At 57.9% G+C, this 16,278-nt stretch overlaps 1 protein-coding gene across 6 annotated transcripts in view; it reads right to left on the reverse strand.

The window, feature by feature from the left end:
* RASA3 (RAS p21 protein activator 3) overlaps positions 1 to 16,278 on the reverse strand; it is a 135,038-nt gene that overhangs the window by 72,341 nt on the left and 46,419 nt on the right. For 4 of the 6 annotated variants that reach the window (XM_050767002.1, XM_050767007.1, XM_050767006.1 and 1 more), the window contains exon 2: positions 11,315 to 11,432. In XM_050767002.1, coding sequence (XP_050622959.1) covers positions 11,315 to 11,432 — 118 coding nt within the window. Of the gene's footprint in view, positions 1 to 11,126; positions 11,280 to 11,314; positions 11,433 to 16,278 lie in introns of those variants that run through there. The other 2 variants (XM_050767004.1, XM_050767008.1) reach the window with 2 other exon arrangements.

Genomic DNA, 16,278 nt, shown 5'->3' on the forward strand with positions numbered 1-16,278 from the left:
GGGGTCGGGCGGGAGGACGGCGAGGTCAGGCCAGCTCAGGGGACGTGGTGGGCGGGGTCTTCAGATCCCACGGTGGGCAGCAAAGGCGGGGGTCAGGCTGGCGCCATCCTGGACCACGTCTGGAGTCTGCAGGCCCCGTCTCCCTCTCCACTGTGCCTAACCTGACATCTATAACCTACATCCAGCGAGACAGGATTTTCCACGATGAGGTGATTCGTAATTCCATTTATGTGCAAGTTTTTAGAATTTTCCTGTGGGTTTTTTTTTTTTTACATGATTTTAATTTTGTTTGCTTTAGAAAAGAACACATACATAGGAAACAATGCTTCCTTTCGTTTCAATTAAAAACAACAAACTGCTTTTCTTTAAAGTGAAAATTCATTGAGGAGGGGGCTTGCATTGTACAAAGAAAATCAGACCCACCAGGACGGCTGTGATCAGAGACAGTAACAAGGGTAGGGAGGTGGAGACGCGAATCCAAACACACAACCTGTGGGAAGGTCAAGTGGCCACAGCCACCATGGAAAACAGGCTGGCGGTTCCCCGACATTCAACACACAGTCGCCACGGGACCCAGCGGTTCCAGCCCCAGGTGTGCAGCAAGAGACACGGCAGCCCACGTCCCCACGCAGACTCGGACGCACCTGCTCACGGCCCACGCCCGCACGCAGACTCGGACGCCCCTGCTCACGGCCCACGCCCGCATGCAGACTCGGACGCACCTGCTCACGGCCCACGTCCGCGTGCAGACTCGGACGCACCTGCTCACGGCCCACGTCCGCGTGCAGACTCGGACGCACCTGCTCACAGCCTCAGTCATAACGGCCAAAAAGTGGAAACAAGCAGGTGGGTCTCGGCTGCTAAGGGAGCAACAGCAGAACGGTGCTCAGCCCTGGAGGTGAAAGGACACCTGGACCCCGGCCCCACACCACAGGCGTCCACATGTGGTGCTGACCGACAGGCCACGCACAGAGGCCACGGGTCAGGTGCTTCCACTGGCACGGAATGCCCAGGAGAGGCACAGCTGGCGACAGAACGCGGACCCGCATCTGCCGCCCCGGGAGAGGCTGCAGGCCGGAAACCGGAGGATTACAGGGCACGGGTGTCCTTTTAGGGAGATGAAAATGTTCTAAAATTGACTGTGGCAGGTTGTGCAACTCTGCAAATATACTAAAAACCACTGAATTGTACATTTTAAAATGGGTGAATTGTATGGTGTTTGAATTACACCTCAATAAAGCTATTTTTAAAGAAACAAAATTTTAAATACGTAAAAAAATCAGAAAGTGAAATCTGGAATTAACATTCCAGGAAACATCCTCCTGGAGTTTTTTCCTCCAAAGATATAAAATAGAATAAAATATATAAATGTTATAAGTTTGAAATATACAAAATATAAATATATTTGTATTATATTTATAACAAATATGATATTTATAATATAAATGTAAGTATATTCATACTATAATAACTCATTGTATTATAATACAAATATATTAAAAAAACAGTAAACATTTATGTTATAAATAGAGAAGACGTGAAATGGAAATACGGGTACATTTTTAAAAATAAAAGTGAGGTTATGTTCCCTGTGACAGTCAGCTTTCTCCTTTCACATCAGGCCACGGGCCACTTTCCAAGGAGCTGATAAAACGCTGGGGTCAGACGGCACGTGTGTGCGTGGCCAGCAGCGCCAGGTCCCCCCGCCGTCCCCATGCTGTGTGGTGGGAGCAGCCGGGGTGAGCACCCTGGGGGCGGAGATCTGTGCATCGGCTGATTGTCCCCGGGGGATAAATTCCTCCAAGGACGTGCACCGTCCTTAGGCCTTCGAAACACAAAGCCACGGAACCCTCCAGGGAGTCTGGACCAGCATCCGCCCCCGGCATACGCTGTCTTATAAATATTTTTACAGTTTGCTAAACTGGTGGCAAAAACTTGCTTAAATTTGAAATGTTTGGCTCATTGGTGAGGTGGAATGTCCATCTTTTTATGAGCAGTTTTAAATCTCCTTTTCTCTTGAACTGCTCTGGGCCTGTTTTCTATTAGCACTGCTGAATGTGTGGACAGATTATTTCACAACATTTAAGGAGGATCTTTTTTCAACTAAAAAAAAACACAAATTTGTCAACTTTGTCACCAGTGGGTGAGGATGGACATGTGATCGACCAACTCTGAAATGAGCTGCAGCAGACGGACGCAGCGTCCCAGGACCTGCAGGAGCAGAGGCTGCGAGGCCGGCCACGTCCACCTCGACCACCTCATCTCATGGGCAAAATGGCCGATGCCCCACGTCCTCCCAGCCCCACCCAGAACCCACGTGGCCCAGCAGGAAGTGGCCACAGTGCCATCACTGGAGGCCCCGTGGAGTCTGAGGACAGCAGCTTCCGCCCCATGCTGTTGTGGGGACCCCAGCTCAGCCTGAGGACAGGGTGGGTTCCCTCCACACAGCACCAGCACTCCCAGGTGCAAGGCCCAGGCCCACGGACAGCCCCCCGCTGCCCCGCTGTCCACGGGTCTCAGGGTGGGGGCACCCATCGTCTTTCATCAGCAGGAAGGTTTGTGTTTTCTTCCCAGGCAGCAGAGTTTAAAGCGTATCCAAAAGAAACGAAACCGGCTGAATGCTAGGGCATCCCTCCCATCCCCCATCCTGTTCGGTGGCCTGTGCCGGACAATCTCTTCTTTCTGACAGACTCAAAGGGGCCACACTGCCGCCAGGCGCCCCCCTTCCCATTAGCAGCTTAATCTCAGGGTGTCTCTCGGACAGGCCGGCTTTGTCTCGGGCCGAGGTCAGCGCAGTCAGATGCGGGATAAAGGCCTGGGCCAGGCGGCCCCCACTCACTGCTGGGGGGCTCTGGAACCCTCCTTTCAAATAAAGAAAAAGTGCGGCCTGAGAGGACCAGGCTCGCCCGAAATCCTGCCGAACGTGGGCAGCAGCCTCTCCCTCTGGGGCGAGACCCGGGCGGCCTCCTCCCCTCAGGCATTTCTGGAAGAAACGCAAATGAAGTTTCACAGAATCAAGCAAACTTTCACGGGGGAAAAAGAAAAAACCTCTTGCAGAAAACAGAGTTGACCTTTAAGTTCTGGCTGTGACAAGGGGAAACCGTCGGAACCGAATTCCTTCTCTTCCCGGAGCCCGGAGATGGGGCTCAGCGGGGACCAGCGGAGAAACCCCGCCTTCTCCTCCCTGAGTCACTTCCCAGCATCTGCGCGAGGCCGGCGAGGCCCCATCCCGCCTGCGGCTGCTCCCATCGCATGATCATGAGAACATAAACCTGGTTTCCAGCTCCGTGCTCTGCCACTGCTGCGGGCCCATTTCTCAAACCCTGGGGGGAGCCGGGAGCTGCCAGGGCTGCCCCAGCCTCAGGGTAGAGGGTAAAGGCTGTGTGAAGAGGAACCAAAGCCCAAACGGGGTCTGCAGAGCAGCCCTGGGGCTCCCAAGCCAGCCTCTGGGCTGAGCTCTGTGGCTCCTGAGTCACGGCCTGACTCATTCTCAGAGGCGCCCCACAGAGAAGAGGCAACTCCGCCAGGGAAAATGCTCCATCTCCGCAAAGGACAGGAGGAAGAACCCCCATCGGAGGCACTCGGCCGTGCAGGGCCCCAAGCCCGGCTCCCACAGGCTGGAGGGAGGGGTCCGCGGTCAGTCACAGCCCACCCACCACCCAGCACTGCAGGGCCACAAGCCCGGCTCCCACAGGCCAGAGGCTGGAGGATGGGGGCCCGTGGTCAGGTCACAGCCCACCCACCACCCAGCACTGCAGGGCCACAAGCCTGGCTCCCACAGGCCAGAGGCTGGAGGATGGGGGCCCGTGGTCAGGTCACAGCCCACCCACCACCGAGCACTGCAGGGCCACAAGCCCGGCTCCCACAGGCCAGAGGCTGGAGGATGGGGGCCCGTGGTCAGGTCACAGCCCACCTACCACCGAGCACTGCAGGGCCACAAGCCTGGCTCCCACAGGCCAGAGGCTGGAGGATGGGGGCCCGTGGTCAGGTCACAGCCCACCCACCACCCAGCACTGCAGGGCCACAAGCCCGGCTCCCACAGGCCAGAGGCTGGAGGATGGGGGCCCGTGGTCAGGTCACAGCCCACCTACCACCCAGCACTGCAGGGCCACAAGCCCGGCTCCCACAGGCCAGAGGCTGGAGGATGGGGGTCTGTGGTCAGCTCACAGCCCACCTGCCGTGGTCTCAGTGGAAGCCTCACACACTGAGTTGCAGCCTCCTGTGGTTCAGGCTGGGTGGAGTTGTTTATTTCGAAATGTTGGCAAATAGAGCTGTGAGTCTTCAAACTGAACCCAGCGACTCAGTGAGGAAAGCAGGCGGGCTGGGCTGAGACTCACAGCTGCAGCGGCTGTGGTGAGCCGCCTCACCTCCCCACGCCTCAGTCTCCCCCTCTGTTCGGGGCACCGAGGAGCTGCCCCTCGGCTCATGGGCTCTGTGGTTGCCAGGCAGGCCACACGCCACTGCACACGGCACCCGGAACACTGTGGCCTTGGCTCCTGCCTCTCCTGCACATGAGGCTCTTTCCTCTCTCCCACCCCACACCCCCCAGAAAAGAACCACCATCCTTACAAACAAATGAGAATCGGCTGGGTCTTTAGGGCCCGGCCACGATGTTTGACTGTCAGGACGAGGCACAGCCAGACACCGGGTCCCCTGCAGCAACTGAGACACCTCAAATCCCAAACCTTCAGTGAGGCCCTGGCGGAAAAAGGTGCTCTCCAGGGGGGCCAGCGGCTAAGCAGGAGGCAGCCGGGCGAGACGAGGCCGGCAGAGGAGGGAGAAGAGGGGACCTGGCCTTTGCTCCTCATGGATCGTCAGTGCAGCCCCCTCGTGACAGACCCAGCCTCTCCCTGCAGTGGCCCAGCCACACCTCAGGGCCAGGAGGCTCCTGCAGGCACAGGCAGCCGATGAGCCCCTGCCAGGTGTGGGCCTGGGCCTGGGGCAGCCTGCCACATGCAGTAGGCGCTCAGTACTCGCAGAATACAAGCAACCTCATGCTCTCCGCCGGCTGAGTTCCTGTGAGGCTGAGAGAACCCCCTGCATCTGACACAGGCTCCTGTGCCAGCTGAGTTCCTGTGAGGCTGAGAGAACCCCCTGCATCATTCTGACACAGGCTCCTGTGAGCCAGCACGACACAGAAGGACACACACGTGGGCAGAGGTGGAGATGCTGGGCCAGTCTTGGGGGTCACACAGACAGGACCGGGGCTCTGACCTGCTGGGAGACTTGGGGCCAGCAGTCCAGGACTGAGAACAGATCCCTGACCTGGGGCGCCCCGGGGGCTGAGGACGGGCCTCCACCTGCGGCACCCCAGGGCTGATGGGCCCCCACCTGCGGCACCCCAGGGCTGATGGGCCCCCACCTGCGGCACCCCAGGGCTGATGGGCCCCCACCTGCGGCACCCCAGGGCTGATGGGCCCCCACCTGCGGCACCCCAGGGCTGATGGGCCCCCACCTGCGGCACCCCAGGGCTGATGGGCCCCCACCTGCGGCACCCCAGGGCTGATGGGCCCCCACCTGCGGCACCCCAGGGCTGATGGGCCCCCACCTGCGGCACCCCAGGGCTGATGGGCCCCCACCTGCGGCACCCCAGGGCTGATGGGCCCCCACCTGCGGCACCCCAGGGCTGATGGGCCCCCACCTGCGGCACCCCAGGGCTGATGGGCCCCCACCTGCGGCACCCCAGGGCTGATGGGTCCCCACCTGCGGCACCCCAGGGCTGATGGGTCCCCTACTCCAGCAGTTCTGGGATGTTCTGGGCTTCAAGGAGCCTCCAGTCGTGTCAAGCAGGTTTTTGTTTAAGCTCTGACTTGAGAAAGAGTGAAAATAAATGTTCAGGGGAAATGTGACTTCTCATAAGTCTCCAAATGTCAAAGTTGGTGTTTCCTAAGCCAACAACTTGGTTTTTATTAAAAGCATCTGAGAGAATGAACAGTCTGTCTCCCAAACCACCAACTTCCTCCTGCCCCTTTCGGTTTCTAACCCCAAATAACTTCTCCCTCCTGAAAAATTTGGTGGAGCTGTGGAGGTATTTCTTGGTTTATTCATTTCTACTACACAAAAGTACCATTTTGGGGGTGATTACTTCTTGCGGTATGAACAGAAAGAAACCTTCCTGTGTTTCACAAACACCCGCTGTGTGCACACGGGACGGGACGGGACGGCTTCCACCCAGACGAGCGCAGAGCCTGCCCCGCAGGGCCACAGAGGGAGGGTCCCTGGTGATGTCCCGTCTGCTGGGAAGACCCAGCTCTCCTTGCTCTGCACTAGAAGATCTGTCTGTTCCTTGACTTGTAACGTCTAATTGTATGTAAAATACACAGACAAAAGAACAAGAATCCCCCATGATTCCACTTCCCAGAAAGCGCCACCCCGTTGACGGTTCTGTCTGCAAATCCAGATCATTTTGGGGGCAGTCATGATTTTTTAAGCAAAATAACTTTTCCTAGACACAGCTTTGTAACCTAACGCATAACCAGCTTTCAGAGCAAAAGCTCAGGCCGTGGCATCTCTGGGTAGAAGAGGCGGCACCGAAACCGACCACGCCTGAAGTTTCTTCCTGTTGTGGCCACAGCCCCTTCTCCACGAGATAGGCATATGCAAATGAACCCTGCAAAGGACGCGGGGGCGACACCGCAGAAAGGGGGGCAGGGCTCCGCGTGGGGCAGGGGGCTCTGCCCAGACTCAACCCCGCGGCAGGGGGCGGGGTCAGACCCAGAACCCCGAGGCAGCGCCTCCCTGAGCCAGGACTGTCTGTGTGGATGAGGGTTTGGGGAGGTCAGCCACGTGGGCGCAGAAGATGCAGGCAGGACAGACAACATTTCACGTCCTCACGTGGACAGAAGGAAACGGGGACATGACGCTCACCGAATATTCTTACAAATGACAGACTGACCCAGCAGGGAGAGACTGAGGTTCTGTTGTGTGTGACTTGGCCAACTGCTCCTTTCTGCTGGACGAGACGGCAATCTCCACCGCGGGGCAGCCTTGGGGAGTGGTGTCATCTCCTTGTTTGAGGGTCGGGGGTGCCGGCCCAGGGGAGGTCCAGGGTGGGAAGCTGGTCCCCAAGCCCCAGTCCTGCCAATCCAATTTCAGGGAGCTTTTCGTTTAAGTAAATAAGGAAACAAATAGTGGCTGCCCTTTAAATGATTAAAAATGATGCTCTGAAAGGTATGGATTGTGAACAAAGCTCACTCTCAACCTCAGGAAAACATTTTTCTAGTGGGACAGAAACTGCCAAGGCCAGAGAGAAAGGGCTCGTCCTCCGAAACGTGTCCACTTCGACATGTTCTGAAGTTACGCCTGTGACAGATGCTGCCTCCCAACCTCCATCTGAAAACTAGAGAAAAAGGGGAAGACAGAGGAGGACGCTCTGCCTAGACGTCGGCTCAGCACCCGCTAGAGGCCCTACAGACTGCAGGGCCTCGGACGCGGGGGCCACACGCAGGGAGGTGGCTTGGGGGACACAGGCCTGCAGTGGAGCTGGGTCTGTAACCTCCTTAGTGGGAAAGAGGGAAGAAGAGAGGCTGAGTTCCGCCTTTCCTTCCTCACACATTCCATTTGCAGCTTCCTGCTGAGTCAGACTGCGATATTGAGCAACAGCAAATCAAACTTGACCCAAGTGCTTCTCCCCAGGGACCATGAGAAGGGGCTCCTGCCAGGCTGCAGACCCAGCGGCCACAGAGCACCCTGGGGCCCTTCGGAGCTCAGAGATGCAGCCGTGGGCTCTTTTTCTTTCCACAGCGACTTTGCTAAATGAACCATCAGACCTTAAAGGTGACACTGACCTTGGAGGAAGCAGCACACTGGGGGCCGGGAGATTCAGGGCTGGGAGACTTGGGGCTGGGAGACTGGGGGATGGGAGACTCGGAGGGCTAAGAGACTCAGGGACTGGGAGACTCAGAGGCTGGGAGACTGGGGGGTGGGAGACTCGGGGGGCTGGGAGACTAAGGGGGCAGGAGACTCGGGGGGCCAGGGGACTCAGGGGCTGGGAGACTCGGGGGCCGGGAGACTCGGGGGCCAGGAGACTGGGGGGAGGGGGACTCAGGGGCTGGGAGATTTGGGGGGCTGGGAGACTCGGGGGCTGGGAGACTTGGGGGCCAGGAGACTGGGGGGAGGGGGACTCAGGGGCTGGGAGACTCGGGAGACTGGCCCCAAAGTGGGTGCCACCATGGAGCAAAGAGCAGGCGGTGGCCAGGGCTAAACTCCCTGGCACGCAGGGCAGCCCTGCCTGACACTTGCCTCTCAGGTGGATGCTGACCAATGACTAACACGGGACCACGTTAATGCACATGCACAGACTGAGGGCTTCTGACCACAGATGCCGTGTGGATTCCAGCTGCAAACTTATGAGAGATCCAGGTTTTGGGTTCAAGTACATTTCCTGCCAACTTTTCGTATGGGGTGGGTTGATGCACTTTGTCCTCACACTACAGGGGCAGCCTGTGGCCAGCCCGCACAGCCTTCCAAGTGGACAGGGCTGCCAGTGTCCACACTACACGGCGCCACGGTTTTACAAGTGGACGGGGCTGCCAGCATCCACGCTGAACGGCGCCACGGTTTTACACGTGGACGGGGCTGCCAGCGCCCACGCTGAACGGCGCCGCGGTTTTACACGTGGACGGGGCTGCCAGCGCCCACGCTGAACGGCGCCGCGGTTTTACACGTGGACGGGGCTGCCAGCGCCCACGCTGAACGGCTGCGGTTTTACGGGGCGCCGCGGCGGTTTTACACGTGGACGGGGCTGCCAGCGCCCACGCTGAACGGCGCCGCGGTTTTACACGTGGACGGGGCTGCCAGCGCCCACGCTGAACGGCGCCGCGGTTTTACACGTGGACGGGGCTGCCAGCGCCCACGCTGAACGGCGCCGCGGTTTTACACGTGGACGGGGCTGCCAGCGCCCACGCTGAACGGCGCCGCGGTTTTACACGTGGACGGGGCTGCCAGCGCCCACGCTGAACGGTGCCACGGTTTTACTGTCTCGGAACTGTCCCACGTGGGTTTCTCTTTCTTTGCTACCATGTTTTGTTGTGTGTGTGTTTGGGGATTTTTGAGACAAGGTCTTGCTCTGTGGCCCAGGCTGGAGTGCAGTGATGCAATTGTGGTTCACTGCGGCCTCAACCTCCTGGCCTCAAGCAATCCTCCCAGCTCAGCCTCCCAAAGTGCTGGGATTACAGGTGTGCACCACCACACCCGGCCAGAACCATGACTTCTATTTCTAAATTCTTCTGAAATAACTGAAAGACAAGGGGCCCCCATTTCTCAACCTCACCTGAAAGAGAGGTTCCCAAACAGGTCCTCCTCCCACTGGCTCTGATTTAGCAGGTCTGAGAGGATCCCAGCCCGATAAAGACTGCCAGTAATTCTCCGGGCCTCCGGCCTAAAATCCACGGGCCTCTAACAATGGACCATTTAAACACAGAACCGACTTTTATCCAGGGACGCTCCAAAGGGGCTTCTGAAGGGCCCGGTCATGTCTCTTCCCGTTTTCTTCCGAAGAACGGCCATGCCCAGTCATCGCCAGGGCAACCCCCAAGACTCTCACAAAGCCGGACTGGGCGCCTGACAACGTTCAGCCTGCAGTTCCTTTTGACGAGTTATTTCAAAGAACCCGGAGTGTGCACTAACATAGCACAAACGACTCTCACTCCTCGGCCTGGCGGGCAGCTGCGCCGAAGCCTTTTGGACTGACGCCGAAGCACTGTGACTGACGGCGTGAGATGGTCCCAGTCCCCGGGGCAGGAGGCCCCTCACAGTGTTCTAATAGGTGAAGTCGCCCAGTCGTCAGAACGGGTGGTTCATTCCCACTTGGAAGTAGCCAGACGCAAGGATGTGATTCTTCAGCTAAACGTGTTCTCAAAATCAGAAGCGCTGTTTTGATGAGAGCACACGACCCGTGGTTCTGAACTGAACGGTGGAGTCACAGCTGCGCGGACGTCTTCCCTGATCCCCAGGCCGCTCCTTGTAACGCGGCCGCCCCACGCTTCCCCTGAGGCCGCAGCACCGAGGCCCTGCCTGGCACACTCTCCCTGGCGTCTCTCTTCCCGCCCCCGATATAAACCGTGGCTTCCTGTCCCTGTGCGTCCCACCACACACCGTGTCCTGGTGTTCAACTGCAGCGGTCCTCCGACCACGGCCTGCGCCCCGCTGGAGCTCTTCAGAAACACACGTTCTGGCCCTGCCCTGGACGTCCCGGGGTCGGCACCCACATCCGCACATGCGCGAGTTGAGCGGCAAACTTGTTGATTTCAAGAGTTTGCTTTTCTTGGCTGACTCCTCTCTTCCTCAAATCGTATCAATAAACACTTTCTAGGCCTCGTACCTCAGTTAACACCCATCTTCTGTACACAGGAAGGAAAATCTTTCTCAGCATTTCCCCCTCTCGAAATCCTTAATTTGTATTCTCGTGGAGTGCGAGCTTCCCAGTTCATCTCTAATTAAAAAGCACTCCCGCGAGTCCACGCAGCGGCCGCCACCGACATACACTTCCTGGACAGCCCTGCGAGTCCACGCGGGGGCCGCCACCGACATACACTTCCTGGACAGCCCTGCGAGTCCACGCGGGGGCCGCCACCGACATAAACCTCCTGGACAGCCCTGCGAGTCCACGCGGGGGCCGCCACCGACATACACTTCCTGGACAGCCCTGCGAGTCCACGCGGCGGCCGCCACCGACATAAACCTCCTGGACAGCCCTGCGAGTCCACGCGGCGGCCGCCACCGACATAAACCTCCTGGACAGCCCTGCGAGTCCACGCGGGGGCCGCCACCGACGTGCGCTTCCTGGACAGCAGGAGCAATTAAGCCAACACCGGTTCACATCCGCGCACCGCCAAGGTCAGAAGCCCAGCTGCCTGCACACCAGAGCCCCAGGGAGCACCTCCTCCTCCTCAAACTAAGCAGCAAGAAAAGTGGGAAGGTGACGTACACGCTCAGGACATTGTCTACACACAGAAAAATTCTCTACCCGCGGGAAAATGGGAAGGGGATGTACACGCCTGGGACACTATCTACATGCGGGAACATGGGAAGGTGACGTCCACGCTCAGGACATTGTCTACACACAGAAAAATTCTCTACCCGCCGGAAAATGGGAAGGTGACGTCCACGCTCGGGACATTCTCTACCTGCGGGAACATGGGAAGGTGACGTCCACGCTCGGGACATTCTCTACCTGCGGGAACATGGGAAGGTGACGTCCACGCTCGGGACATTCTCTACCTGCGGGAACATGGGAAGGTGACGTCCACGCTCGGGACATTCTCTACATCAAAGAAAACACATGGGTGTCAGGTAAAGCAGCAGAGGACCTTACCAGAGTGACTTCTCCACAATCTTGGTCCTGAAAACCTCCTCCTGGTCCAGGTTCACCGTGCAGTAGCAATCCCTCATCTTGCTTGGCCCCGGGTAAGAGGGAAGGTTTTTGGCTTCACCTAAAAAGTAAAAGCGACACACGTCATCAGCAGCGTGGAAACGTCTGGTCCCCTGCTCATCGCAGACACGCTTCCAAACCGCAGGTTTACTTCACAGCCGCACGCCGGCCGCCGCTTGTGTGCATTCACCACTCTCTACAAAGGCTTGGGTTTTTTGCCACCGCAAGTCAAAACGTGGATGCGCACACCACGTGTACACGCGCGGGACATTCTCTCGCCAAAAGGCAACGGACACGCACGCCACCCTGAAATGCAAGTGGCGCAAGCAGGGACCCGCCAGCCTGGGACTCGGGATTCCTGTGTCTCACTTTGTTTTCCCCGCATTAGTCCCTTTATTTTAACATACAATTTTCCATCTCAGACCTGCTCGAGTGCACAGTTCCGTAGCATTAACCACGTTCACCGAGTTGTGCAACCATCACCACCATCCTCTCCAGAACGCTCTCATCGTGCGAAACGAAGACTCGGTCCCCGTTCAACACCCGCTCCCATCCCCTCCTGCTGTCTCCAGCGGCCCTCGCCCCACGTTGTCTCTGGATCTGACTGCTCTGGGCCTCACGTCAGCGGGATCCACGGGACGTGTCCTTCCGGCTCACTCCGCTCAGCCAGTGCCCTCCAGGGTGGCCCTGCTGTGGCCGCTGACTGGATTCCCTTCTTTTTTCAGGTTGAATAACTTTCCATCGTGCAGAGGGACCTCGTCTTGCTTATTCATTTATCCACTGAGTCCCTTTTTATTTTGAATTTTATGTTATGATATTAGGTCAAAGTTGGCGCCAGAATTAAAGGAAAGAGCTCTTTCTCATGGACATGATTTGACTGTGAACTCCAGCTGTTTGAATTGCCAGTTAAGAGAAGCGTCCCAGAGGGGCCTAAGCTGGGTCCACGTCTCCCTCCCTCAAGCCCAGAGACACCACCTGAATGCACGTGAAGGAAGTCGAGCCGGTTCCCGACTGGCCCTGCAGAAAACGCCCGTGGTGCCGGACTCACGACCGCGGCGCCGGACTCCTCACGCCCGCGGCGCCGAACTCCTCACGCCCGCGGCGCTGGACTCACGCCCGCGGCGCCGGACTCACGACCGTGGCGCCGGACTCACGACCGCGGTGCCGGACTCCTTGTTTGCCGGGGTCGATCTGGAGGTCATAACTGAACCCCAGCTGTGACTGCTCTGCTGGCAGCTCGGAGCACACCCCAGCGGCAAGCCTAACGGCCCAGTTTACCAGAGAATCGGGAGGGAGCCGGGAGGGAGAGTGGCAGCTGTCGATCCAGACGGCAGATGCCCAGTTTAAGTCCATTTTGTAAAACAAACGTCTCAAACACACTCGCGCCTCCCCAGGGCCTTCTCCACCTCTGTCATTTGGCTCTAAAGACACCTGGCCATGGTGTCTCGAGGGCGCAGGACGAGAGGACAGATGTAGGCACAGGCAACACACTGAGACCACACCAAGGCTCACGTAGTTCCTGCTGGTGCCACTCGGGGCCACATCACCTTATTCTTGTTGAAACAAAATCAAAAACAGGAGCAGAGTCGAAGTTTCTCAGATCCCCACTTCTACGCCTTCCAAAGCTTCGCGTCAACTCAGCAAGCACACACGTCATCGCCCACGTGGGCGGTCGGCTCATTTCAAAGACGCCAATTTGCAAACTGGCAGGCCAGAAACTCCAGAGGGCAGAGATAAACTCAGTTTGAAGCTTTTTAAAGACTTTTCATCCACCATATTAACCTGAGGCACTGGGCGAAGAAGCAGAAGCCCCGGGGTCTGGACGAAGGCTCCCGTGTCCACACTGCGTGTATCTCGGGGTCGAGGTGCCGGAGCCCCGGGGTCTGGACGAAGGCTCCCGTGTCCACACTGCGTGTATCTCGGGGTCAAGGTGCCGGCAGGCGTTCCCAGCGGCACCTGCTGCTGCCCACATGGAGCGGCTCTCAGGGCCTCACTGCTTGCGGCCATTTCCCGCCAGCGCCCCCGACGCACGGTCTGCCTCTCTGGGCCTGAAACTCCTGAACTGCAAAAGCAAGCGACACGGCAGCTCTCGAAGGCTCGTCTGGCTCTGAGACGCTCTAATTCAAAAGGTTCTGGAAATTTTTATTTGGGGAATCATTAAGGAAGCGTCAAAGATAATCGGTTGGTGGGAAAAAACAAATGAATACTTCCTGACGGGCCTGGACCCTCAGAACACCTCAGCGCGGCGACTCTCCCGGGACGCACCTTCTTCACCCGCTGCACGGGAGAACACAGCCAGGCTGCTACGAGGCACCCGGCTCCAGGCCAGGCCTCAGGTCAGTCATCAAATGTCAAAAGACAGGCTTTCTGAAGGCTCCCACCGATGTGAAGGTCCCGCAGGCAGCACACGCAGGCAGCACACACACACACACACACACAGCACATGCAGGCAGCACACGCAGGCAGCACCCATGCACACACAGCACACGCACACACAGCACACGCACACATAGCACATGCACATACAGCACACGCAGGCAGCACACACACACACACACAGCACATGCAGGCAGCACACGCAGGCAGCACACACAGCACACGCAGGCAGCACCCACGCACACACAGCACACGCACACACAGCACACGCAGGCAGCACACACAGCACACGCAGGCAGCACACGTAGGCAGCACATGCACACACACACAGCACACGCAGGCAGCACACACAGCACACGCAGGCAGCACACGCACACACACACAGCACACGCAGGCAGCACACGCACACACACACAGAGCACACGCAGGCAGCATGCACACACACAGCACATGCAGGCAGCACACGCAGGCAGCACCCACGCACACACAGCACACGCACACACAGCACACGCAGGCAGCACACACAGCACACGCAGGCAGCACACGTAGGCAGCACATGCACACACACACAGCACACGCAGGCAGCACACACAGCACACGCAGGCAGCACACGTAGGCAGCACATGCACACACACAGAACACGCAGGCAGCACACACAGGCAGCACACACAGCACACACAGGCAGGATGTGTGATGAGTTCACAGGCACCAAGGGGAGAGCACGGCTGGCGAGCTTCTCCAGAAAGGGAAGGGAGCCTGGGGGATGGCGGGTGAGGTTCCCGGAGCAGACGCAGCCTTCCTGGTCGCCGCGGCTGCCCTGATTTTGAGGGCAGCCTCAGCACAGCCCGCGCGTCGGACGGGGCCCCTCCAGCCTCCCGGTTGTTTTGGAACCGACAGCTTCTGTAGCAGAGAGAAGTCCTTGCCCTCAACGCAGCGCGACTTTGCCGACTTTTCCTCCCGACACCTCGACGGTGTGAACGGACGCCGACCATATTTCCCTTGGGATTGTTTTGGGGTTTTTTTGGTTTTGTTTTTGGGAGTTTTTTGTTTTTGTTTTGTTTTCTGGGATTCTTTGTTTTTTGCAACAAATGAGTGTAGATACTTAGCTGTAAGTTCCTGTGTTTCTTAAAAGGAGAAAGAAAAAAGCTTTTGAAAGTCCTGTGGGAGACGGTGTCTGTGGACAACACGGAGCTACGATTTGTTCCCACAGGGCCTCAGATCACAGCGGTAGCAGCTGGGTCTTCCGAAGGTGGACGCTGCAGGACGGAAACGCACAGGCTTTCCCCAGACTCCCTGTAAGGCAGACGCCACACGACGTGAAAAGGCCGGGTCCTCCCGCGCTGGCACCAACGCACCGGGTTCCTCCCCCGCCGCCCGACGATGCCCCGTCCCCTGGCCCCAAAACACACCAGGTTCCTCCCTCCTCGCCCGATGGCGCCATCTTTACCTCCTTCTCCCTGCTCGCTGTCATCTGGGGCTGAGATCCTTTCTTTTTAATCTACTTTTGCTATGATGCATTTAATAAAAAGAAAAAGAGGAGGGACAAAATGCAAACCCATTTCCCTGCCTCAGGCTTCTGATGCCATCACCTCCAGTGCGTTGGTTTTGTTTCCAACTGTTAATAAAGCATTGAAACAGAAAAAAAAATCCTGAGAAACATCCGGTTGCTATGACGACAGCAACACCAGGGAGCCTGCTGGACGCACCAACACCCAATGAGCTGCTCAGACCAGGAGGGCTGGAGCTGCCACGGCACGGCCTGGCCACGTCGCCCGGGGCCTCCCGTGTGCGCCACGTGCAGCAAGACCGAGCCTCTCCCTGCGGCCCCACAGCTGAGTGGGACGGGGCTGCCCCAGCTCCCAAGCGGCCGTTTCTTCTCCACCGCACCCCACACAGCTCGCTCAGTTACCTTCACCAAAGGTGCCTGTTCTGTGTCTCTTAGAGGAAATGTGTTTTCTCTCTTTTTCTGATACACAGAGACGTTCATATAAAAAGACAAAGCTGTCTGTGGTATACAGTAAGTGCCGAATTATTTGTTGCATACATGGATGAATAAATGAATTAAAAGAAAAGTAAACTGGTTTCATCCTAATAGCCAAATAAGTAACAGTTCTCACGAGCACTTTTCCCACGGACGGTGTCTCTAAAACATGCGGTGTGTTCACAGCCGGCAGACTGACGCAGACAGCCAACACAGCACCTCGCGTCGGCTCTGAAACCTCAACTCCAGGGCTCTCCAGGGCACCATGCCCCTCCCTCAAGAGGACTCCTGTGGGTTATGAATGACAGAAGCCCAGGCTGCCATCCTCAAGCAAGGCAGCCCCCGATTCCCCTGGCCGGGAGGAGCCCCTGGCACCAGCGGGCTTCTGTGGGCGGTGGAAGGAGGAGACAGGGCTCTGCGGGCTGATTCCAAAACTCCCCGGGTGACACCACCTGCCCAGGGAGGCCCGGCCCTGCCGTCCAGGGTGTCCGCCCCTCGCCCAGTCTCCTCGAGAGCCCTCCAGCTCCCTCCAGCCTCCACGGCTCTTCAG

The sequence above is a fragment of the Macaca thibetana genome, chromosome 17 (genome assembly GCF_024542745.1).
Source record: "Macaca thibetana thibetana isolate TM-01 chromosome 17, ASM2454274v1, whole genome shotgun sequence".
Taxonomy (NCBI): domain Eukaryota; kingdom Metazoa; phylum Chordata; class Mammalia; order Primates; family Cercopithecidae; genus Macaca; species Macaca thibetana.